Consider the following 24,582-nt stretch of genomic DNA (forward strand, 5'->3'; position numbering starts at 1 on the left):
GAGCAGTGACTTCAAAGTTCCTCTGTCTGTACAGACGTTGTTAGTCTGCTCAGCGCCGGAACCGTAAAAATGTGAACACTATCACATTCAAACAATCGCCACAACAAACTACTACAACTCGTGAAAAAAACAAAGAAAAATAAGAACATCATCCGTGGACAGAACAGATGGTTCTGTGGTGGCTGGCTGTCCTCTGTGATAAAAATGTTTATTTCACACAAAATTAAAACAAAGATGAAAAAAAAGTGCATTATTCTTGATGGAGAGAAATGTCACTTTTGCCTCCTGGGAATGTGTCTAGTTGTTGATAGATTGTGTCCATGAGCCGCTCTCTCTGCTTTGCCTGTGGGGCAGGTGTCAGGTTTGAGAACTGAAGACAGTTAAAATGCTGACCTGCTCACACTGCTGTATGTGCTGTGGATTGTTTTTGAGAAAGCATTGTTTTGCCTCGCTAGTTTTGGCCCATTTACCCCCTGTTTATTCTTTTCTCTGTCAATCGTGTACTGTATTCCTCTATACGACTCCAGGTTATTTAATACAAAGTAACTGACAGGTATGTGCAACATGTTAGTTCCATATCAGATGAAAGAATGACGCTAATATATTTTAGGAAATAAGCTTATTTGCGTTCTTGCCGAGAACTAAATAAGAAAAGCGAAAGCGCTCTCATGTCTTTATGTTAAGTGTGGAGCTAGAGCTTGGAGGCGATTAGCCTAGCTTAGCATAAAGACTAGATGCAAGGGGAAACGGCTAGCCTGGCACTGTTGTTTCATCTGTACAACATTACTGGTGTTTTTCTGTAATCACGGGCGTCCAAAAAGGCTACCAGGAGTGACGGTTACTCTGGGCGTGTGCTTTATGCTAACATTAGCCACATTAGCCACAGCGACTCTTTTATTGGGCTCAGGGGGCCGTGTGCTTTGTGGTGGGGTACTGAGGTGGCAAGCTGCTGAAGAGCAGGGTCAGTGGCTGTGTAGTGGGAGCACAGCACATCGTTGTCATCGCTTATCATACACAACTACCTCATGTCTCAGTCACATGCGAGAAAAAAACCTAATATTATCAACAACAAACACTGCTGTTGTTAATACTCACTGCTGTCATCAAGTATGTTTGTAGTGGGAAATTCCTGTGCCAACAACAATTTGTGGTTTTAGAGGGAGTTACATGCTGAACGTATTTTAAATATTTCTGTGTGGTGTCATCGCTGGTTGCCTGACAGCCTCACTTGGTGGAATTCCAACCACCTGTTTTTAGAACGCATTTTCAAATTGGGCATAAAAAAGAAAATCCTGAGAATTTGAAAAGATCTTGGAGTATCTCCAAAAAGGTTTTTGCGCTTGGCTGAAGTGGAAAAGTTGATAAAATCCAAATGTGACAAGTGCAGTGGAATACAGATTTAGAGAATAAATTATAATGTTCTGCACTTATATAATGGTTTTCTGATTGAAGTATTGGCGCCACCCACTGCTTATCTCAACGAACCAACTAGTAATCACATACTGTAGCTGAAGTGAATGGAAACAAGCATTCATTTGCATTTTCTTTTCCTTTAAATTCAGTTAAAATTTGCAGTACATTTAGATGAAAACTTGGCTACTGTGATAGTCATTTTTACTCTTCTGTTTGTGCTTAGACAAAACAAATAAGATTATGTCAGTTGGTGAACTTTGGGTGGTTGTAGTTGTACTTCTTATTATGTACCTTTGAACAGAACCAAGTCTGCAGTTTCCCCTCTTCCACCTCTTCCAATCTTTATGCTAAGCTAAGTTAATTGCTCCCAGCTCTCCACACTTGGCACTCAGGCCACATCCCCTGCACCAGTATACCAGTCTTCAGATTGAACTATGCTTATCCTCCTGATAATGACTACTTCTCACCATCGTCAAATTCATCTTGATTTGAAAAATATTGGAAACAGCTCGTGGAAGATGGTATGATGTTAAACATGTAGACATTTGTATAGGTTCAAGACTTTTGTAGATATTATTGAAGACGTGATTGGATGTAATGCTTTACTGGATACAAATCTAAGTGTCAAACAGTTTAACACGTTTTTACTGAGAATGTAAATATGTGTTTAACAGGTTTTCCCTTGAATTTCATCATCAATGTCAAAATGGCCAAAGACTGACTGGTGAAACTTTCAGTTGCACTTTGATGAATCTTGGTTTAAGTATTACATATTTTAAGAGCATTGTAGGGTTGAACATTCACTTTATTGGCTATAACTTTGACTTTATTGGTCAGCAAGAGATCGGTGTCAACATCTCATGTAGTGACAATGTGAGTTTTTGTTTTACACAGATAAGACAGTTATTTTGCAGTGTGATAGAGTTGAAGGCCACACAGATAAGAATTTACCTTGACCAGCATGTTTTTTATGAAGTTCTTTCCTCATCCTCACAGCCAGGACAAATTCCCCTTTGACTCACCAGTAAATATCAAGTAAATGTTTGAATGGGAGGACACCCAAGCTGAAATGTGGTCTGATATACCTAATCCATGAAAGTCACATTTATAGTGGAAAGTTGGAAACTTCTCATCATCATGTTCTGTGATAATGGCATCAGTTAAAGACTTAACCTGATCTCCGTTTTTCTCATTTTGGATCCAGAGCTGAATTGGTTTAAGAGGCTTTATGTTAAGTGACAGAAAATCTGGCTTATCTTTTTTATTTTTTTTACGGGACTCCCACTGAGGGTTTCTCCATTCATTTCAGCAGATGTTGCTTAAACTGTGTGTAAGCCTTAGAGGCCAGATAGAGGGGAATATGAGGAAAGGCGTGGCACATACAGTGAGGAGAAGAGATGATAAATAGACAAGAAAGAGAAGTGAGACGTAGAGTGAGCAGAAGAGAAGACTTGATTTATCTTTATTTTAACACCGAAGACACTTTCCTTACCTTACTGTAACGTAAACACCATTTTAGGACGATAAATCTAACTTTCTGTGACATTTAACACAGATTAAATTAAGGAATGATCGGATTACACTCCTATCATTTACAGTGCGTATTAAAAATGATATGAGAAGGTGTGGAGAGATTGGTTAAGAGGAAGTGAGGTGGAGGATAAAGGGAAAAAAGAGGGAGATGAGCAAAGATAATGGAAACGAGAAGAGAGAAATGCAAAGGGACAAGTAGAGAAAAGGAATTAGCACTTAAAATGGATCTATTTTTCTTTGCACTGTTAATCTTTGTCAGTACTGAGGCAACATACTTGAAATACCTCTAGTCTGTGAATGTATGAGACTTGGATAGCCACAGGAAACATGTATTGGTGTATATACGGAGGAGATGACTCCTAGCAGAAGCAGCATGTCTCCTCACAGTGTGAGACAGTGCTTCAGTTTAACCTTGAAGGGATGTGAAGACTGTTACTTACTTTACTTTCTCACAATGTCTCTCTCTAATTCTGAGCTTTCTCTCACCGAGGTCAGGTACACGTCTGCATACCATGACTTAATAACTCACATACAAAATGACCTTCTAACTGGAATACTGCCTCTTACTTTTACAAAGGCCCCCTTGACGTTGTCTCCAGCATCATTGATTGAACTGTTTTTTACTGAAAACAGTAATACCCTGTACGCCATCATGTGTTTCATAAAGCAGTGACCAACTAACTTGAAAATAAAAACTATTAGGTCTGTGCATTGAAAGAACTCTTCTACTTAAACATGTTTAAATGTCTTTTTGAAAGTTAGAAGAAGAAAGAATTACCCCTAAGGACTTGAAACATTACTTAAGAAATGCTTTGCCGAGACGTAAGACTCGTCTTGGACTTGACCCAAAAAACAGCTCTGATTGAAGCGTACGTGTGCAGCAAAAATCATTCCATGTTGAGTCATCATCTGGATTTAGGCAGAGGCATTGTACAGTACGTGGGCCAAAACAAGCGATTACATTGATTTACTGTGAAACTAAACCATGTTTTCTTTTTCTCTACGGTCATCCGTGACACACATTTAATAGCTCAGTTCCATTAGGCTTATATTTTTGTTTTGTTGTATCAAAAACGTCAGTGTTGCAACAGGATTGTCATGTGTTTTTTTGCTTTGAAAAGGATATTTTTCCATTCATGTTTTTCATGAGACTGTTGTGTGTGCATACAAAGCTCGTCAATGAATATTAAGATATAAAAATACTGCGTGAATCACATCTGTATGCTGGAGCAGACCCACCAAGCTTGAATACATATTTGATATATATATATAGTCCTGTATTCCTGTGAGAACAACTAGCTTTTGATCAAGTGAGAGATTGATCTTCATTCAAGCAGGACCAGATAATAATTCGATACCTTCAAGAAGTCCATCGTACGGTCACCCAGTCCATGCTGTCCTCCATTTGATTCCCTATGTTAATAATGACAGATAAGTCTCTCACTAAGTCTGATATAACTCATGGGAGTCAAGTTGCTAAAAGACACACTATCCTTGAAGACCCTCCTCCACCAAACGCACATCTGGCCGTGGAGTCCCCCTCCCCTGTCCCTTTTTCCCCTCTGCTCTCCTAGCCTGTCCTTAATCAACTTGCCTTTTACAGGCAGCAGTTGTATTTTTAACCCAGAGAAACACCTGGAGCTGATGTAGTCGGTCTCCCCCTCCTTCGAGGGTTATGATGGAATAGCAGATTCATCACATTCACCGGGGCTTTTCCAAGTCCCCAGTGTGTGCTGTATGAATAAAGAAAGCTGCAAAGAAAGCATGTTTGCAGAGCTGAAACCACCCTGGTTTTGGAGTAGTTTCTATTTTAAACCACTGGGAGCACCTGGACAGTGGAGTGCTGTTAACAGAAGTGCTCGGCTGTTTCAGAGTTGGTGGCAAACTCAACGGATCAGGAATACATTTGTGAGTTGAGACTGAATCTATACTCCAAAAATTGCACTGGGTGCTTCCTGCAGCAGATTTTACTGACTGTCTTGTTTTCACTATACAACAGCTCCATGTAGACATGCAGTTTAATTTCATATCTCTACCTTTACCTTTACCTTCCCTTTAATTTCTATGAATACTGATTGGAAAATGGTGGACTGCCCCCATCCTTGTTGTGGGTGAGTTGCTTGAGAAGTTTAAGTATCTTGAGGTCTTGTTCAGGAGGGACAGGAAAATGGAGATGGACAGGCGGTTTGGTGCGACTTTCGACTTACCAGTCCATCTATGCCCTAACCCTCTCCAAAGTAGCTCTCTGAAACAAGCGGCCCAAATGAGTATGTCAGCAGCACTGGACTGTTGTGGTGAAGAGGGAGTTAAGTTGAATGGTAAAGCTTTCGATTTACCAGCCAAACTATGCAATGGTTATGAGTTATAGGTAGAGACCGAAAGAATGAGATCTCAGATTTAAACGCCCGAAATGAGTAGGGGTAGGGTGAGGAGTTCGGTCATCCGGAGGGAGCTCGGAGTAGAGCCGCTGCTACTTTGTGTTGAAAGGAGCCAGCTAAGGTGGTTCGGGCTTTTGATTAGGACATCTCCTGGGCTACTTACTATGAATACTGATTGGAAAACAGTGGACTGCCCCCTCCTTGTTAGGGGTGAATCGCTGCCCCAGGTGAAGGAGTTCAAGTATCTCGAGGTCTTGTTCATGAGTGACAGGAGTGTGAGATGGACAGGCGAGCCAGAAGCTTTTGATTGACAGAAAGAGTGAGATCTTGGATACAAAGGCCAAAATGAGTTTCCTCCGGCTGGGCTCTGTCTTAGAGGTAGGGTGAGGAGCTTGGACATCCGGAGGGAGCTCAGAGTAGAGCCGCAGCTACTTGCGCCAGCTGCAGTGGTTCGGGCATCTGATTAGGATCCCTCCTGGGTGCCTCCCATTTGAGGTTCTTCGGGCACATCCAACTGGAAGGAGACCCACGGGTAGACCCAGAACTCACTAGAGGGATAACATATCTTATCTAGCCGGGGAAGACATTGGGATTCCCCCAGGAGGAGCTCGAAAGGTTTGCCAGGGAGACGGACGTCTGGAATACCCTGATTAGGCTGCTGCCCCTCGTGACCCAACCCCAGATAAGTGGTAGAAAATGGATGGATGGACTGATTGGACTAGGGCAGATCACAGACATCACATATACAAATTCCTAAAACGAGTATGTGCATGATTCCACTTATATTTTGTGCCTTTTTAATGCTCAAACCTCCTGGGACAGGAGTCTGCTTCAAACATGGCCAACCCTGCATGAGTAAACAATAGTTTACCATGCCTTGTCTGTCCACACATATTTGTTTGTGTGCCAAAGTTTATTGTTTACTATCACTCTTTGCATCCTTTATTCCTTCCTCAAAAAAGGACAAGTTTACCTTTGACAAGCATGCCTGTTCAAAGTATTTTCACTGCTAGTTTTACTCCGGAGGTGAACACTCACTGTACTGATGCCACAATATGAAGCAACACAGCACTGCTTTTTGTACTATAAAGGCTGTAACGTGTACCTTTTTAAAATTCATATTCACTGAGCACACAATCAAAGAGGCGCTCAGTGAAATGGAAATGCGTCCTACAGATGCATTTCTCTCAAGGTCTGAAATACTCCCGTATGACATAAGGAGATTAGTTATGGAAATTTAGTGGGAGACAGCATTGTGTCATATGGCCCACGGAGGATGCATGCCGGTTTCGTGTTTTGAATTCACTTGAATAAACTCAAATTTCAATGCACTTCAGTTCATTGTTTTTGACCAAGTGCCCGTTTTCAAGTGGGTGCGACAAACAAGCATCTGTTGCAGCTGAAACCTGAATGGATAACATTTGGTTTCTAGAGATTAAATTGAGTCAAATTGGCTCTGCCTGATAAAGCTCGCAATATTTTTTCAATATTCAAAATGTATTCATCAAGGGTTGTGAACTTTAAAAGTTTCGGGACCCGTCCAGTGATAACGGAGAGGTTAAAGCTGTTTTAACTTTTCTTATCTCCTCCTCCAGACAACTGGAGCTGCACTCTCCTGACACCAGACACACCGTGGTGCTGCGGTGCCCTGACCAACCATCTGCCCTGTCCTGGTTCTCCGCCATGCACTCTGTCACATCCACACTGGCACAGGTCTGTCTATGATTTTATTGGTTTTATAGGTAATTCCCATCAATGTGACCATTAGAATTAGATATTTAAATGATCACGAGTATGGCCATGATTCAGCTTCTCAGAGCTGCCTTGAATTTAATGCATCCTGAATGATCATCTGCACTAAAAACTGTCACCCCCCCACAGCGGGCGCTGGCAGAGGTCATCCAGAACACAGCCAGGACGGGAGTTGCTGGCAGCAAAGAGATACGACACCTGGGATGGCTGGCAGGGAAGGTAGGAGTGTGTGTGTGTGTGTGTGTGTGTGTGTGTGTGTGTGTGTGTGTGTGTGTGTGTGTGTGTGTGTGTGTGTGTGTGTGTGTGTGTTTATGTGCATGTGAGAGAGACAGGGAGTGTAAAATGCTTTACAATACCCAAGTGTACAATGTGTGTGTGTGACACCCATGCTTCTAGATTTGTCACATTTTAATGGGGTACCCTCTCTCTTTTTACCAGTTTGTGACTCTGCTGTGTAGGTGTATACATGCGTGTGTGCACGCTTGTTCTGTCTTTGTGAGGGTCAGTTTGAGTTTAAGGCCTTAAAAGTGTGGATATTGTTGGAAAATTCTCGTTGCTCCTCGAATCTTTAAAAGGCTATGACTTGGTTTTAGGATCTTTTTTGTGCCCACAGCCGTGAAACACATAAAAGATATGCTTGAACATACCTACTTTGTACGAGGTGTCTTCCAATCAAGTCTGAAGGCACAAGTGTTTATAGCAGTTCCGAGGAATGGAGGGAGGAAGCGACGTGACGTAATTTAAATATACAGCCAGGGCTCCAGACTAACTTTTTACATTGGTTGCACTAATGTCGGTGCACCCAATAATACATTTTTATTGACTTTCTTAACACATTATGTTTGATTGTAAACAAGAATAAAGGTGCAAATACACAACCAGAAATGGCGATAAACTCAAATGTTTGAAAAATAAACTGCTAAATTTCAGGCACACCGTTGCACTTGACGGATTTTTAAAATAGTCGCACCCTGGAGACATGACAGCGATTCACATTTCCGGAAAATCTTTCCTCGAAGGAGTGTTGCACACCTTTGTACATAAAAAAAGTGACGGGTAATTGTGTAACTGAAAATATATTGTAGCTTAAGAGAAGTTAAAGCCCTTTTTCTGATTAAATGATGCGGCTGTGTGTCGGCTTGTCAGAGCTTGAAAAGCTGCCTAAATAGTCGGAGTCAGCCAAAAGGTGAGGAGCAAGAGAGGGATGGAAGCTGTTTTCCAACAAGCCTTTTGGTTGGCGCATACTGACACCTTAAGTCTTACTACTGATATGGCTGTATGCCTTCTATATGTTGTCTGCTGTGACTTGTCTGACTTCTGTCTCCCACTTTGCAGGGACAAAGTTTTCCTCCTGGACGTTAAAGTTATCTTATAATGATAGGGTTCATGTTAATTAAACTTAGGTTTCATTTAAATTCAGGACAAGGTGGGGCTGATTGTTAAGATTAATGCCAGGAGCAGGTATTGAATTACAAATGGGCATTTGGGTGTAACAGTTCACATGTTCCTGTGTTTGCTCACATATTTTTATACTATGCATATCTCCTGTACACACAAATGCATACATATTTGAAATTCATACAAGCACACACACACACACACACAGATAAAGGTTCACTCTCATTTTCTCTAACACACACACACACACACCTGTCTAATTTAGTCCTCATGAATTTGCCAATATTTGATCCTTCAAATGCAGTACAATACTGTTACTTAGCAACATATTCTCATTATGTTAAAAGGCCGACCCTTGACCCTCTAAATCCCACAATATGATTGGCGGAGGCAGAACTTCAAAGAGCAGCTTAGGATTCCATGGCTCGGCTGCAGATAAGCTCTCATAATGAGAATAGTTATGGAGCATTGTAAAATGAAATATAGGGCTCTGTGTGTGTGTGTGTGTGTGTGTGTGTGTGTGTGTGTGTGTGTGTGTGTGTGTGTGTGTGTGTGCGTGCGCATGTGCATGTGTGTGCACGCAAGTTAAGAGATTAACAGTATGTATTCTGAAGTGAAAGCGAAGGTGTGCTCATTAGGAAGGTTGGGTGGGCGAGGGGGCACAGCAAAGCAAATGCGGAGAAAGTGTACCTGCACCTACACAACAGCTACCTTTATTTTATGCTAATTCCCCCCCTGGGCACACGGCACAGTAAAGTGAACGTACATGTTTCCGGTGAAGGACACAAAATGACGGAGAGGCAAATGAAAACAGTTGGGCTGTACAGTAAAGTGAGACAGAAAAACAATGTTTGTGAACCCGGTCTTGGATTATGTTGAAAGGTGATGTCTGGACTACATCCACTGCTGAATACAGTCTTTTATACATTAAACACACATCATTCCTCTCTGATCTAAATATAAGAGGTGCTTCAAATCCTGCAGCATCTAATGAATCGAGATTTAGTTCGATTCAACATGAGCATACAATATGAGGAGCCTTGTATGGTTCTTTAGTTACTTCATTGATTCACTGAAGAATCTTAATGAAGGTTTTAATGCATTAATGCATCAACTAAAATTAAAACTGTGTAACCGACCACTTTTTGTTGAAAGGTTTTCATCTGAATGGAGAGGTCTCCTCATGGCCCCGTGCAGGAGTGGGTATAGAAAATAGATAAATGGATATAAACCTTCCGGGTGGCATTGTCTGTTTGTGCTGCAGACGGAGAGTGAGAAGCAGAGCTGGAAGCCGGTGCTGGTGGTGGTGACAGAGAAAGACCTGCTGCTGTTTGACAGTCTACCACGGGGCAGGGAGGCCTGGCAGAGCCCTGCACACACTTATCCACTTTTAGCAACACGGTAGGTCCACTCCCACATGTGCAAACATTACAAAAACAAACACAACATAAAATGTATTACCTATTTTTTGTGTCTATTGTGTTCAATTATATTCCTAGTACAATAGGTCAAACTTGTGCTACAATACTACTCTTTTTTAGGCCATTTTTAGCTACATTGCTACATAATATATATCATCAAACATACTAAACTACATAGCTGAATATGGTAAAAAAAATATTTTTGGGGGCACTACAGTTTGTAGTGCGTACATTTCAGCAAAAGCAAAACAGAGAAAGGGGAAAAATGGGAAAACAAGAATGACAAGAAATTCCTTTTCTTACCGCAAGGTGTTTTGTCATAACAAGAGCTTTTCTTTATGACAGTTTATGTGTGTATGTGTTTATATAGTCTGGTCCACTCTGGCCCCGACCGGGGGTCGCCTCACTCTGGCACGGAGCTTTTCTTTGCCACACGGACTGGCACACGACTTGGAATTGAGACTCACCTGTTCCGGGCTGAGACCACCAAGGATCTGTCAATGTGGACCAGACACATAGTCAATGGATGTCATTCCTCTGCTGAGATGATCAAAGAAGTCACTACGAGTGAGTGGGGCTACATCACACACTTTAAAGTACCTTTAAAATGGAGAATGCAATGTACCCACTTAGACACTTTAAACAGAGACAGGAGCCCACAGGAAGCATGTAGCGGTGGATGGAGTGGAGTGAGCAGCACAGGTCACCGTGCTCGATTCTTGGATGCTTCCAAAGATGTGTCCAGGCTTGCTGTAGCAAAGCATATCCTTAGAGATTTAGGAGGCTGCAAGGGTAAGTTTGGCCCGAGGTCCTGCAAGCCTTAAATAAAGTCTAAATCCAGTGCATAAAGCAAAATGTATACAAACACACACATACAGGCTCCCACGTCCGCTCATAGACTGAGATAGAGGAGGGTTTATGATACAGTTTGACAGCCATATGGAAGATGTGGACAAAGGACTTGCTATTTATAGAAAGGAATGCTATTCTAGGTTGTGTATGTATGTGTGTGAGTGCTGTTTGGCATTGGGTATTAGCTGTCCAGGGAATTCCAACAGAATAACCCCCCACCCCTCTCTCCCTCTCTCTCTCCTTCTTCGCCTCCGTCTCTCTCCAAGCACAAAATGTCCTGGGAACTGCACTTCTCCCCTGGGCCTCCCTCCTCTCTCCATCTATGATAACACCATGCCAAATTAGGTTTCACTTCAGACTCCACTCATATATGAAGCAGCGGTATCCAGCAGCAAATGGATACAGGACCCCAACACGACTTCCTCATTGTCGTTGCGGCTTCCGCGTCATTTATCGGCTCCAAATTCTCGTTAAAACTCTCCTAAATGGTGTCTGCGGCCATTGATCCAGGTGTTAATGCCACGCTGTGATTAGCATGGCGAGGCTTGTTTCACGTCTGCAGTGATCGATTTGAATTTAACACTCTGAGATGTTTGTTAAAAGTCTGATATTGTATGTCATGGTAGTTAGTAAGGAAATGGGAATGTTAAAGGGACGTCTTATTTAATCCCATGACAAAACGCTGTCTAGACTGACGCATGCTGATCAGTATTGACGTGTTGTAGCTTAAATGCAGCAGCAATAGATTTTTTGGCCCCGTAGGGGGAGCAAGAATAGGCATCACAAACACATCCAGCCGATACAGTAACATTAGCTTTAATTTGAAGTATTGTATTTCTGACTAACTGATGAAAGTAATAAAAGTCCAATGTTGTTTCTACTTTTAGCTCAAAATGTTGTCACCTTATGGATGCAGCTTAATGCTAGTGCATCACTTAGCAGCTAAAGAGCTACACTAACTTGTGCTAACTTTAGCTGTCTGACATTTGCAGGTCTGGGTTTTTAGCACTTTTTACTTAAAACAGCCACCTGTCAAAAATAAACTCCAAAGCTGCAGTAAAATTCATACACATGTAGTCATTTGATCCATTGTTAATATAACAATACTCAAAGTCTTGCTTAACTCTTTTAGGGTCTAGGAGAGAGTTTAGGAGGTATAGGCCTGATGTTTGATATGTTAACCATCCTAGTTTAGCGTGGTGGCATGCTTATTAGCATTAAACACAGGATTAAAGTACAGCAGAGACTGATGAGATCTGTCATTAGTTTTTCAAGTATTTAGTCACAAACTGTACAAATTGAAATATTGACCTGATGATAGTGCTACAATGGATGAAATGTCAGGGGTTCAGTGTCATTACATCCTGATCAAGCCATGGATGTCTGCAAATTTTTTTATAACAATCCATTTACTAGTTGTCGAGACGTTTCAACCCCATGGTGGTGCTAGAAGTCAGTGGTTTACCAAAATCATTCATCTTCTGGGGACCATGAATGTCAGTATGACAGCATGGCGATCAATGCAATAGATTTTGGGATATTTTAATTTGGACCAAAATGATTGACTGACAGACCGGCATCAGCATTCGTAGAGCCATGCCTCCACTATAGATACAAATATTTGTTAAAGCAGCTTTATAGGCTAGTGATTTAGGATAGTGGCACCATAGGCCAAAATAATGAGGAAAAATTAGAATAGTTTTGAATATTTATTGCACACTGTTGAATTTCTATCTGAAATATAACCCATAACTTCTCTGAAACAGTATGATATTAGCAGCAAGCCGTCACTGTCTTGTAATGGAAGTAGAACAGTAATTTACACTTTGTTGAGAAGGAGTGTGATTGTGCATACAAAGTGCATTCCCTCATTTGTCTGCAGTGGCCACCCGAGGAGTTGATGAGCTGACCTTGTCACATTGTGATAAATCATTGTGATGTTTTATTCACTGTCAAGGCTCGTGACAAGGATTTGCTTTGAAGATAGATCAACTCTGTATCACTCACCGGGCAGCAGGCCATTCTTCGAGGGATTTTAAAGGGGAAAGTAATTTGTTCAGCTCTGAAATTAAATTTCGCAGACACTTGGCCTGCTGTCATTTCTGTTATTATGATGTCCAAGGTGACTTAAACCTTTCAGAGGTTATATTGATACTTTGAGCTGTTGGCGGGATAAGGCACTGCATCATGTAGTCACAACATCTGCTTATGTCTACTGCATATCTGCTCCCTTTAGAAACATTCAAAACAATCTCACTAAAGGGTACCATTTAATGGATGTTCCAGTGCTTTGATTCATGTCGGAGGAGTTTGCCCATCAATCATGGTATTGCAGATGTTCATGATTCATTTTTTCTTTGAGCACTTTAAAGGTCCATTTTCCCAACAAATACTGATGCTTTGGGTTGGTGGATGACTCCAACCTAACAACCCAAAGCACCAGTATTGGGCCTTTAAAGCTGTGTTTAAACCACCGGCATCAGCAAGATTGTAGCCCAACCTGACGGACATAAGGAGTCGGGAATGAGAATGAGATTTCTTTTGTCTGCCACAGCACTTTCCACAGTGTGTTCCAAACGTTGACCAACAGGAGCACAGAACGATCCTCGGTGTCTACCTGTAAATGTGGCAAAACGAAAGACGAATGATGGTGTTGGTGCCACGAGGGGGAACTGTGAAACAGAGGGAAGGTCACTGTTGCTTTTACTTTCTTTTTTAGGCTTTTGTGAATTGCAATGATGGGACGGGACCAACATGTGGTACGTCATGCCTTTTAGCCAAGTCAGAGCAAGAATGTATTACTCTATAATTCCCTAATCTGATACAGTGACCATCGAAACAGACATAAATATTGTGTAGTCTTACGGAAATTAGACATTTGGGGGAATAAGCTTTCTTGCAGAGACTTAGATGACAAGAAGGTTTCCATTCTCATGTCAGTGCGTTAAATATGAAACTACAGCCAACTGACGGTTAAAGCTTCATTACCAGTAGCTTGATCTTACAAGGAAATACACTTTTTAGGTGACTGCCTGTTATATCTGAAGCTGCAGCTGGTTAGCTTAGCTTAGGTAGTAGACAGTTCACTGACACGTCTCCCTTTAACATGTACAAACACCACATTAACTGGCTGTTTGAGAGCCCAAGGACAGCTACTGTATTAACCTTGTGCTGACATCTTTTTATCAAGTGCTGTGGCCAAGGTCAAGAATAAACTTTGAAGAGCAGATTAAAATCATTATTTTATGTCCAGCTTCAGATTTTGTCTTTAACATCAGTAGTCCCATCTCTCCCTGCACACCCACAGCCTTCTTGTTAATGTTGTTGTCAAAGGTGACAGCTGTAAAACTTGTTAAATTGTCTCTGAGGCCGACTGGGGCTCCTTAATGAAAAGGTAAACAGCCTAATGACTCAAAAAAGCAATTCTACCTCAGTGGCTGTGGAAAATTAACCCAGTAACCTGCTGTGACACCTGAAGTTTGGCGCAGTGGGATGCAATTTAAAAAAAGTATTTTACCTGCTGCTAATGTCATCTGCAAACAAATGTGAACGCAGAGTTTTCTGCCCTGTAATAACCTTTTAGCGTTTCGACCTGTTGTGATGGTAACAGAGTTTGTGTCTCCCTCCTCTCTCTGTCTCTCTGTCCCTCATTCATTTAGTTCCTCTCAGTGTTATCACTCTCTGCCCCTCCTTCCCTCCCTCTGTCTTTTCCACTCTCCGTCAGGCAGAAAGAAGGGCTTTTGTTGCAGCCTGAAAAGCCCCTTTCTCTGTGTGTATGTGTGTGTATGTGTGTGTACTCTGGTGGGAAACGCTGCTCGCCCCACAGATCAAGGCTCTCAGGTAGAAGAGTAGAGTTTCGGGTCTAATTTTCGCTCCTGAACACAACAAAGACCCCGGCACTCTTTGCCCCATTTACAACTGTTGTGCCATTAGGGAGACGTTTGTCCTGCCAGATTGTTTATACATCATTAGACTGATATTACACATTATGAGAGTCATTTTTCATCATGAATGGGATGTCTTCAGGGTTCCAGGGATATTACACTGTGTGTTTGACTGTGTGGGTGTGTGTGTGTGTGTGTGCGCCTCATTTCTCTGTTTGATTCAGTGTCTTTCTTATCAACATTACTTCCTGAAGTTGTACGCCTCTGTTGGTTTAGTGTGTTTCACAGCTGATAAAGACAGGAGAAATCACTGTAATATTCTGCTCTGCTGTTGACACAAAAAAGAGTCTAAAACCAACACTAGTACAGCCTCCTGTATGTCCCAACACCTCACCTGATCAACGTGGTTTGAAGCCAACATTTCCTCTGTAGCTTTGTTATGTAAAAAATGTAAATTACTGTATACTACAAGAAATTATTAATACATTCTGTTACATTTTCCTGTTCAAACACATAATGAGGGGTTGGACAAAATAAGGTAGACACTTCATTAAAAAGAAAAAGAACCTAAACCTTCAAGGATGCGAAATCAGCATCGCAAGCACTTGTGCAAAAATGGTTTATACAAGGTTGCAAGATGATTAATAGTATTCCTATAACAGCCCGACTTGAGAGAGATTCCCATCTCTTTGAAAGCAGTTTATCTGTGTTCAACAAAGAAAAGCTTTTCAGTCAGAAGCGCTTCAAGAAATTGTCCTTTTATAGAAGATAGTTATACAGTGAGATTTGGTGAAAAATGCTCCGCTGTTTGTGGGCTGTCTCGGAAAATCGCAGCAGCATCGAGGATTTTGCCGGGGGAACTGGGACAAAAGGGGACAGTATGCTCCATCACAACTGCTTCTCCATCAAAACAGCTTCAGAAACCCCTGTCCTGTGAACACCTGGCTTTTTACTCTACCTTCATGCGTAGCCTATCAACACTTGATTTCCATTACATTGTTGGACAGCATGTCATAAGAACTAGGTCTGATCGAGTATACCCTTGCCTTTAACCCCCCACCCCCACCCCCACCCCCCCTCTCAAAAAACAGATTTGTGAACATTGAATTAATCAAATACAGCCCAAAAGGAGGAAGAAGAGGTGTCAGAGAGAGCTGGAATAGCCAGCATCATTTGCATGAAATATCAGAAGATTAATAGTGCCAAGTGTAAGGCTGTTACAGCTGCATTAATAAAATGTAGCATTACTAGTCAGCTGAGAGTCAAGTAGCTGATGATGTTGTACGCTATGCTCCATTTATAATCTTTGAGACAAAGGTGGGCTCGGATTGGTCAGCTCTCACAGGTCTGAGCAGGCATCTGCATTTGCTGGTGTTTTTGCCATTAGAGCCACGCCCGGGGCACGGACAGTTGTGACATCACCTGTGTTGTTAAAAGTCATACTTAAAGTGACTACAAGGAACTTTAAAGTGTTTATGAAACAGTCTTGTGATTCCTCTGATGATTATAAATGACCCGTAACAGCAAAAGAGATCATCAGTGAAAAGACTGCTATTTTTATATAGTTATCATTAATGCCTGTGCTCGGGTCCGATCACATATATCACATATATCATAAAAAATACATTACCTCATTGCGATCCATCCTGCGGTCTCTCTGTCACTCACTTCCAAAACAAATGCATGCGCAGGCGCTAGCAAAGATCTTCACAACAACAGGCGCTGGTGTCGTACCGCTTTTATCAAAAGGGGCCGCTAGAATCAACAAATACTGAAAGTTCCTCATAAGTAAAAGTAAAGATATCATTGCCTCCAAAATTTAGTGGAGTAGAAGTATAAAATAGCAGAAAATGAAAATACACAAGTAAGTACAAGTAACTCAAAATTGTACTTAAGTACAATACTTGAGTAAATGTACTTGTCCTGGCGGCTCATTTAGATGCAGGGTCTCTGAATAAGGGCCGTGTGCATTCCTCTGTGGATTGAGCCTTTTGATACTTTCACAGTTTTTATATACGTTGCACCTAGACCTGCTTTATCATTAAAAAGAGACACGGGAAAACTCAGTTTCTACAATATGGGACCTTTAAAATACCTCTTTTACAGCTGGCAGCTGCCGCTTATTGGCAGTGGATCTAATAAAAGCCACCTTTGGAGCAGTAATTGTGATAAACTGCATTTTTTAAGTGTTTTCATTATTTTGTCTCTGTTGAACCACATTGAGAAAATGATGTCTGGTGTTCTTGTTAATGTTTGAAATATGTAGAACGCGATCAGATGGCAAAAAATTTAAACAATCACAGGAAATCAACATCAATTTAACGTGCGTCTCTATGACTTGATTACGCTGTCGTGCAGAAAAACCCATCCATCTGCTACTCTGTGCAGGGTAAATTAAACTCACAAGAATTATTTGCCAACTGTGTTTGACCATAGTCCAGTGTGTGTGTGTGTGTGTGTGTGTGTGTGTGTGTGTGTGTGTGTGTGTGTGTGTGTGTGTGTGTGTGTGTGTGTGTGTGTGTGTGTGTGTGTGTGTGTGTGTGTGTGTGTGTGTGACTGTACACATTTGCCAACCTTGCTTTCATAATCGCTTCCAGATAAAGAGATGAACGAGGAAGGGATTTAGGTGTGTATAGGGCGATTAGCGTGGTTTGACTGATGACGTGGTTAGGTAGTCAGAGAATCTGTCTGTTGACAGTCGGACAAAAGAGACCGAAGCATGCAACAGCGAGCGACAGCACACACGTACATATATGTAAACAGTCATCCATAGGTCCATAGGTATTCTGTAGCCCACAGAGAGAAGAAGACACACACTCATATATGCATCTCCATCTCTCTTTCACATATACACACATCCACACATTAAACACAGTCTCGCTGACATATGTACCCACATGCAAACACACACAAACACACACACTCCCCTCCCTGTACATGCACACACATCCTGCTCAGGCTGTCAGCAAACAATGGAAAGATAACAACTCTCTCCTCGCTCTCGGTGTCACACAAACATGCCGCTCAGTGGATCAGATGTCGTCCAGAGAGAGAGGCTTATGCTGTAAATGAAGTTTTCAGCACGAAGCCTTCATGTCTGCCTGGGGGTGGAGGGGGCGGGGGAGGGGAGAGCGAGGGAACTCTTGCTGTCAAGACACTGAAAAATAAGACTAAATGCAGCTAGATCACACTGCGTGGAGACGAGACAGGTTTGTCATTACAGCAGAGGAAAGTGGTGAGTAAATTGAGAGAGAAGATAAAGATAGTAGACTCCGCTTTCAGCCAGACACACACTGTGAAGAGAGAGCGGGAGAGAAAGGGATGAGGAATGTTGTACAACAGATAAATTACACTTTCAGCAGGATGGTCTCCATGTGAGGAGGGGAGTCTGTCACTGAAATGTAACAGACAGTGTCGGGCAAGTAAAAAAATGTAATAAATGGCTTTAAAAGTAATAATATACTAATAATGAACTACGTAATGCGTTACTCGTTGCAGTTCTTGAATCAAAATAACTGCAGAAGTATGATTAAGGGTTATAAAAAGGATCATGTTGTTTTATAACGGGTAATCAAATCAGATCAAGTTTATTGCAGTTCATAACAAATTCAGTGGTGGGCGATGTTGTAAAGACTAATGAAGGCACATGACTGGACCATTCATGGAGCATACCTGTTTAGAAAACATGACATCTGACTCCTCAACCATCTCAACTGCAGACTTTCGGCGACAGGAAATTCTTCCACACAAGCCACTTCAGGTGTGGATGAATTCTTTAAAAAAAAAAAATAATAATTACATTAAACAAAGTTAATGTAATGTATATTTTAATAAGAAGAGGAAAAAACTTTACTGAATTGCCACTAGTTGTGATTGAACTCAGTGATTGGGCTCAGTTAGGGCTGTCGCAATGTCATATTTTCACTACACAATAATCATGGCCAAAAAATGTCATGATAATAATTGACATGATTATGATTATTTCATTGCAATATCTATAGATAATTTACAGAATCCAGAAAACCTGCGAGAAAAAAATGACTTTTTCCGGGTGTGGGTAGAGTATCTTGTTCTTGTCGTCTCCTCTAACATTTGTTAACAGTTGTTACCACTTGTGTGGCAGCAGTTGCCACAGACTGTGGTAGATTCAGCTAGTTAGTTCCTGCGTCCTCTTCCTCCTTTTTCTGTTCCATGGTGGGTGGCAACGAGTGTTTAGGTGCACAGGAAGAAACAGAAAGGATTTAAGTGGCGCTGGACTATGCAGACATTACGATCACATGTGTATTATTAGCATGATATAAATATTTCAAATATAAATACCATGCTTTCGTCAATGCCAGTATATCACGACAGTCCTAACCTCAGTAAAAGGCAGTACAATTCCACAGCACCACAAACCACAGCCTGCATAAGGACAAAGAAGTTGAAACAACACCTCAAATGTGTAAACACCTAACATTAAAGCTTATATGAATGATGGATTTATTGTTATATATTTAGCATATCATACATTTAACCTAATAAATATACCTAGTAATCTGTCAACTGTGAGATTAATTGACTTTTGAACAGTTCAAACAGCGAAAATAGACAAGAATGTCATCACAATAGTCGATTACGATTATTAGTCAATAATATTAATCAATATTAATTCATATTCATTATGGACTTTCAGGGAAAATCAGTGGTAATAAATTTCTGTTTTAGAAATTAACATTTATGATCAAACTGTAATAAATACCTACTAAAATTAATAGCTATTAATGCTTCTGTTTGACATGTGAGAAGAGCTGTCTCATGTAATGCAGAACAGAGGAGCACAGTTATTATTATTATTGGACCTACCACATGATCACCTGCGTCAGTTAAATAAGCTGAAACAGAGTCTGTGTCAGTGTCATCCGTCTTTTCTGAGCACTTTGCACAAACATCCAACATAGAAACATAACACATTAATCATACCAAACGGCCCTGCCCTTTCAAAACAAGCCATCACTTGGCACTTAAGTCATTAGACAAAAGTAAATCTTCCCTAAAAGTAAGGAGAGGACAGGGGTTTTCCAAGGACAGGGATGAAATAACAATATGCATTTAGAGATGCACTGCTACTCACATAAACATCTGTGATTTAGACCTCTCAAGGATAATTTCTTATTTTATAACACACGTACCAGCTCTTTAACTCTTATTTCTGTCAGCCACATGTCATTAACACAATGAAAAATGAGAAACAAGATGATTTGTTCATGAGCGTCTTATTAAGCTAAAACCCAAAAATTAAATTATCCTATCTATTTGTCTTCCAGGTTGTCTATACCGGGGTCAGGAGTGCCGGCTGGTGATTCACTACGAACAGGGCTTCTCTGTGCTGGCTGACCCCACGCTGGGAGACAGGGAGAGCGGGGAGGAGAGAGAAGCTCAGACGCCCACCAGGCCCCGGGTGCTCCTCTCCTACCCCTACGAGAAACTAAAGATGTCCTCAGATGACGGAGTCCGCATGCTCTTCCTCGACTTTGGAGGGAAGGAGGGGGAGATTGTGAGTGTTTTTGAATTGTTCACTCAGTCGTTTCTCGTTTCAAGTCAAGCTGCTTTAAAATGTACTTTTTTAAGTCTTCTTTAAGATAATTCTTAAACTTCCTTTAGTTTTTGCTTTTTTTCGATTAACGATTGACGGGGGAAAAACTGGCTTCTGTATCTAGCTGACTTTGCTGTGGTCATGTACAGCTCGCAGTAAATAGAAACAAGTTCATACCCACTCTCAGGGGACTTCAGTGGGCCTTCTGGGAAATGAAGCAAAACAGAAACTGGAGAGAGAGAGCGGTACAGCAGAAAGTAGATTACAGCACTTCATCACGAAACAACCTCCTGAATTAAAATGAACTTCACACGTACGTGCGAGCGTTCGAGAGGGCTGTTTTCTTTAAAAATAGCCTGTCACTCACTGTAAGAGTTTTAATCTGTTCACACCACTCTGCAGCTCACTGTGTGGAGGTCCAGTTGGCTTGTGTTTCAGGAGGTAATCAGGACCAGTTGATGTGTATACCTGAAGTACAAACACTACCAGCCTCTCTCATATGATCTCATATGGATCTTGTTTGACACTCCTGTTATGAATATCAATGTAGGTGTCAGGAGGATGAGCTCTAGTCGCATTTTTATTACCTTCCCTTGACACTTATAAAAACTGTTTTTCCCCAGAAAAACTGATGTTTCATCATTCATAAAGCCGTAGCGCTGTGATTCACTGTATGCGGGGAAAATAAAGTGACAGAAAACTAAAATATTTACTCTCCTGGCTTAGTGGATTCAAAAATTTGAAACTGAGACGTGTTAAATCTGTGTAACCATCCACATACAGCTCCGTATAAATCTTCTGTCAGATACACTCATGTCTGACTGCTCAGATTATGCTGAAGGCAAGTAAGCAAAGACTTTGGTGCTTTGATTCTAAACCCTCTGTTGGCTACCTTCGCAAAACAGATTTTGGTTTCTGTAGCATTTCTGGAGCCCAGCACAGCCACAGAAGAGGCTTTATAAAAGTCCCAAGGCACTTGTGGATGTGGCTGATGGCTCATTAGCTCAGCATTTGAAAGTGGAATCAGCTGGGCTTCTTTCAAATTGTTGACTATACTGTCATTACTTGGCAGGGACTATGTATGTCTAATTTTCTCACAGCAATTGACAGCTTATCTACCCCGTACAGAAAATGTATTATGGAGCATGGGCCGAGCCAAACCATTGATTGTGGCTTGGAAAACAAATATCAAGAGTCCACTATACTCTGGCACAGTGGTGCTTTGTGCTCAATAATAACTAAATGCTTGAATCTATAGGAGCAAATAAGGGTCATTCACATTCTGAGCTTGTGAAGTGATGTTTACCTTGTGTGTGCATGTGAAGTGTCCTCTTGGATGCCCCTATGGTAGATAAAACGTGGGGTGTCCTTCTAATGGAAAAAACATGATAAAGTGCCCTTTAAGTAGCCTTTCTGCATGCTCCTGCCCCCTCACCTACAGTCTGCGGCCTTTTTACCTTTCCTGTCCCTGTCCCTCAAACATCCTGATCCAATTTTGACATGATTATATCGCTGGATGAAAAGTTTAGGGCTCACTGAAGTGTTTACAGTTCATCCTGTGGGGTCAAGAGTACCTGTACCAAATTTCATGGCAATCCACTGAGTATTGTTACGACATTTCCCTCAACAACTATTAGCTGAGGAGCTCTTTTCAGATCCGTTTTGAGCAAATGGTCTGAACCTCTCGACCTGCTCTTGACTCAGACATAAACATCCCACTGCGACAGACTACCTCTGCACAATCTGTTTTTTCATTTACAGCCGTCAAACATTGGAATATGTGGGTTTTTTTTCATGTGGTGCAAAAAAATTATATCAAGCAACAAGTCGTGTAGACATTGATTTGACGGTGATTCAGATTTGTAATTGCAATGTTTTTTAATTTTATTGTTGTGCTGAGTGATTGTCTGTATAATTGTCAGTGTGATAGAGGCTATGTAAAAGAATGTTTTTAGTGTCTGGTGATGATTAGTGTGCACCTGCCCAAGAAACGCAGATGTTCAAGTTAAATCTGGCATAAATCGTCTCTTCTCATCTTGTGTGTCATTTTTTTTTTTTTTTGTGCATGGCTGTTGTTTGATAAAGACTCATTTTAAAAAATGGCAACCAGCTGGGGGCGATAGAGGGGACATCAGGGGATCTTCAGAGTATTTAGGATTCATCCTTCAACTTCCATGACTTATCAAATGTCATGCCATCAATCCAATAGCTGTAACATTTCGGTGTGGACTAAAGTGGCGGGACAACTAACGGACTAACTGACATCACCTCAGCATGGCTAAATATTTATCCCAACTACCGAAAATCTGACTTTTGACAACCTAAAGACTTCATGGAGCAGTAATGATGTGCAGCTCTGCTCATATTTCATCGCCCTGGCTTTGCTCGACATGAGGTAGCCTCTAAAACTTCCTCCTTGTTAAATCTGACCAACTAAACAGTAGTTTGTGTGTGAATTTATAGGTTAAATCTCCCTATAGGCCTCAGGAACAGGATGTGAGTCATAGAACCAGTGAAATCACCCACTGTTTATTCAGGCTATGAACAGAGCTTTGTTCACACTGATGTGGTGTTTGTGTGTGTACAGCTCTTAGCTTCAGCTACGACTGTCTAATCCTGGCCTCATGGGGCACTGTGTTGACTGTGTAGTTAGTTTTGAATATATTTCTATGGTTTTATGTGCTTTACAAACTCTTTTTCTTTTTCATTGCCTCCCCTGCCACTTCCTCTCTCTGTCATCCCGTCTGCTTTAATAAATTCTCACATCTTTTAATTATATTCTCTCCTCTATACCCCAGTCATGTTTTGCATTATTCTATCTTGTTCTATTTTTTAATTCAGCTGTTTTCCCTTTCTCCTCCAGCAACTGGACCTCCACTCGTGTCCGAAGCCCATCGTCTTCATCCTACACTCCTTCCTCTCTGCTAAGATCGCCCGCCTGGGTCTGGTGGCCTGACCTGTCTAAAGGGACATTTCATCTCCTTTGAAAACAGAAATCCACCATGTTTTTCCACCTCTCTGCAGCCCGCATGCAGTACAACACGTCAGACTCCTTCAGTCAGGGACCCAAGCTGAGTGAATGTAGCCTCTATGTGGAAGTTGACCTTTTTGGGGTCCTCAACTACAAATTTAAGGAGAAACCAATCCAGACTGGTTCTGCTTTGAGTGAAAGGGACAGATTTCTTTGGGATGAACCCTCCCTTTAAGGGCTGCATGGACTGAAGTGTTGACTGAAGAACCACAGAAGAAGTGATGTACTGGACTAGAAGAACAGAGATGACATATAACAGACTTTTTAAAGGAGCCGATTGGGCATTACTGTCACGTCCAGGATTGGAAGGACTGGACATGTGCAGCATGGTTGAGATGAATTCACTTTCAATTAAATCAAAATGTAATGGCAAACTGCCTTCCATTTACCAATTATATAATTTATTCATCATTAGCTCTGAAAGGACATTCTGAATTTCACCCGGTCATTTGTCTTCACCCAACACTCGACACTGTGGACAAACTTTATGCATTTGTCTTTGTTAGTGTTCCCTGAAATGTCTTGTTCCCAACGTCAGCATTCATCATTAGACCCAGAGGCACAGTCGGCCACTAAGTGACGGCTGACTCAGATTCAAAATGTCACAGTATTCTTTAAACAGGTTGCATACGGTGACCATCTGTGAGGTCAAAGTATTTCAGAGTTTGACTGATTTGACAGTGATCTGGAGTCAGTTCTAATGCCTCAAATACAAAAAAAGAAAAAAGAATTGGCTTTAAATGCAGAAATACCAGTATTGCATATCAATGGAGGTTTATGACGAAGTCAGTCATAAATCATTAATTTATCTCTAATTGTACCATAACTAAATAATGAGGTCATAATCAGAAAACTTTAGTAAACACATTTTGACAGTGTAGTTTAAAGCAATAGTTTAACCTCACAGGGAAATATGCTTTTTTCCTTCCTTTCTGAGAGTTAGGTGACTGTTACATATGAAGCTCTAGCCACGAGCCGGTTAGCTTAGCTTTGCTAAATGACTGGTCATAGAGGGAAACAAGCGGCTACCCCAGCTCTGTCCAAAGGTTACAAAATCCACCCACACCTACTGGGTCACCACCCTGTCCACAAAATAGCAAAGTCCTTTTAGGCAAGGCTCACCACTCAGGAGCCATCTTGGTAATGGCCCAGGGCAGTTATTTTGGGCTAACAAGACCAGGCCCCAATCTGAAATGAATGAGATTACCATAACTTCACATTCAGTGGTCAACAGGACATAAAAACTGCATATATAGAATCACCAATCAAAAAAAAAAAGAAACCCTATAAAGTTTGGTGACTTTGCCCAAACATAAGATTTAAAAGGCCTTTTTCTCCACAAGTT

General features: G+C 41.3%; 1 protein-coding gene across 1 annotated transcript in view; it reads left to right on the forward strand.

The window, feature by feature from the left end:
- sntb1 (syntrophin, basic 1) overlaps positions 1-23,651 on the forward strand; it is a 39,284-nt gene extending 15,633 nt beyond the window's left edge. The window contains exons 3-8 of the mRNA XM_073485151.1: positions 6,920-7,037; positions 7,206-7,295; positions 9,739-9,875; positions 10,266-10,462; positions 19,938-20,167; positions 23,070-23,651. Of these exons, the coding sequence (XP_073341252.1) occupies positions 6,920-7,037; positions 7,206-7,295; positions 9,739-9,875; positions 10,266-10,462; positions 19,938-20,167; positions 23,070-23,162 (865 nt within the window). The 3' untranslated portion in view covers positions 23,163-23,651. The remainder of the gene's footprint in view (positions 1-6,919; positions 7,038-7,205; positions 7,296-9,738; positions 9,876-10,265; positions 10,463-19,937; positions 20,168-23,069) is intronic.
- The last annotated feature ends 931 nt before the right edge of the window (positions 23,652-24,582 follow it).

Source organism: Pagrus major, chromosome 17 (genome assembly GCF_040436345.1).
Source record: "Pagrus major chromosome 17, Pma_NU_1.0".
Taxonomy (NCBI): domain Eukaryota; kingdom Metazoa; phylum Chordata; class Actinopteri; order Spariformes; family Sparidae; genus Pagrus; species Pagrus major.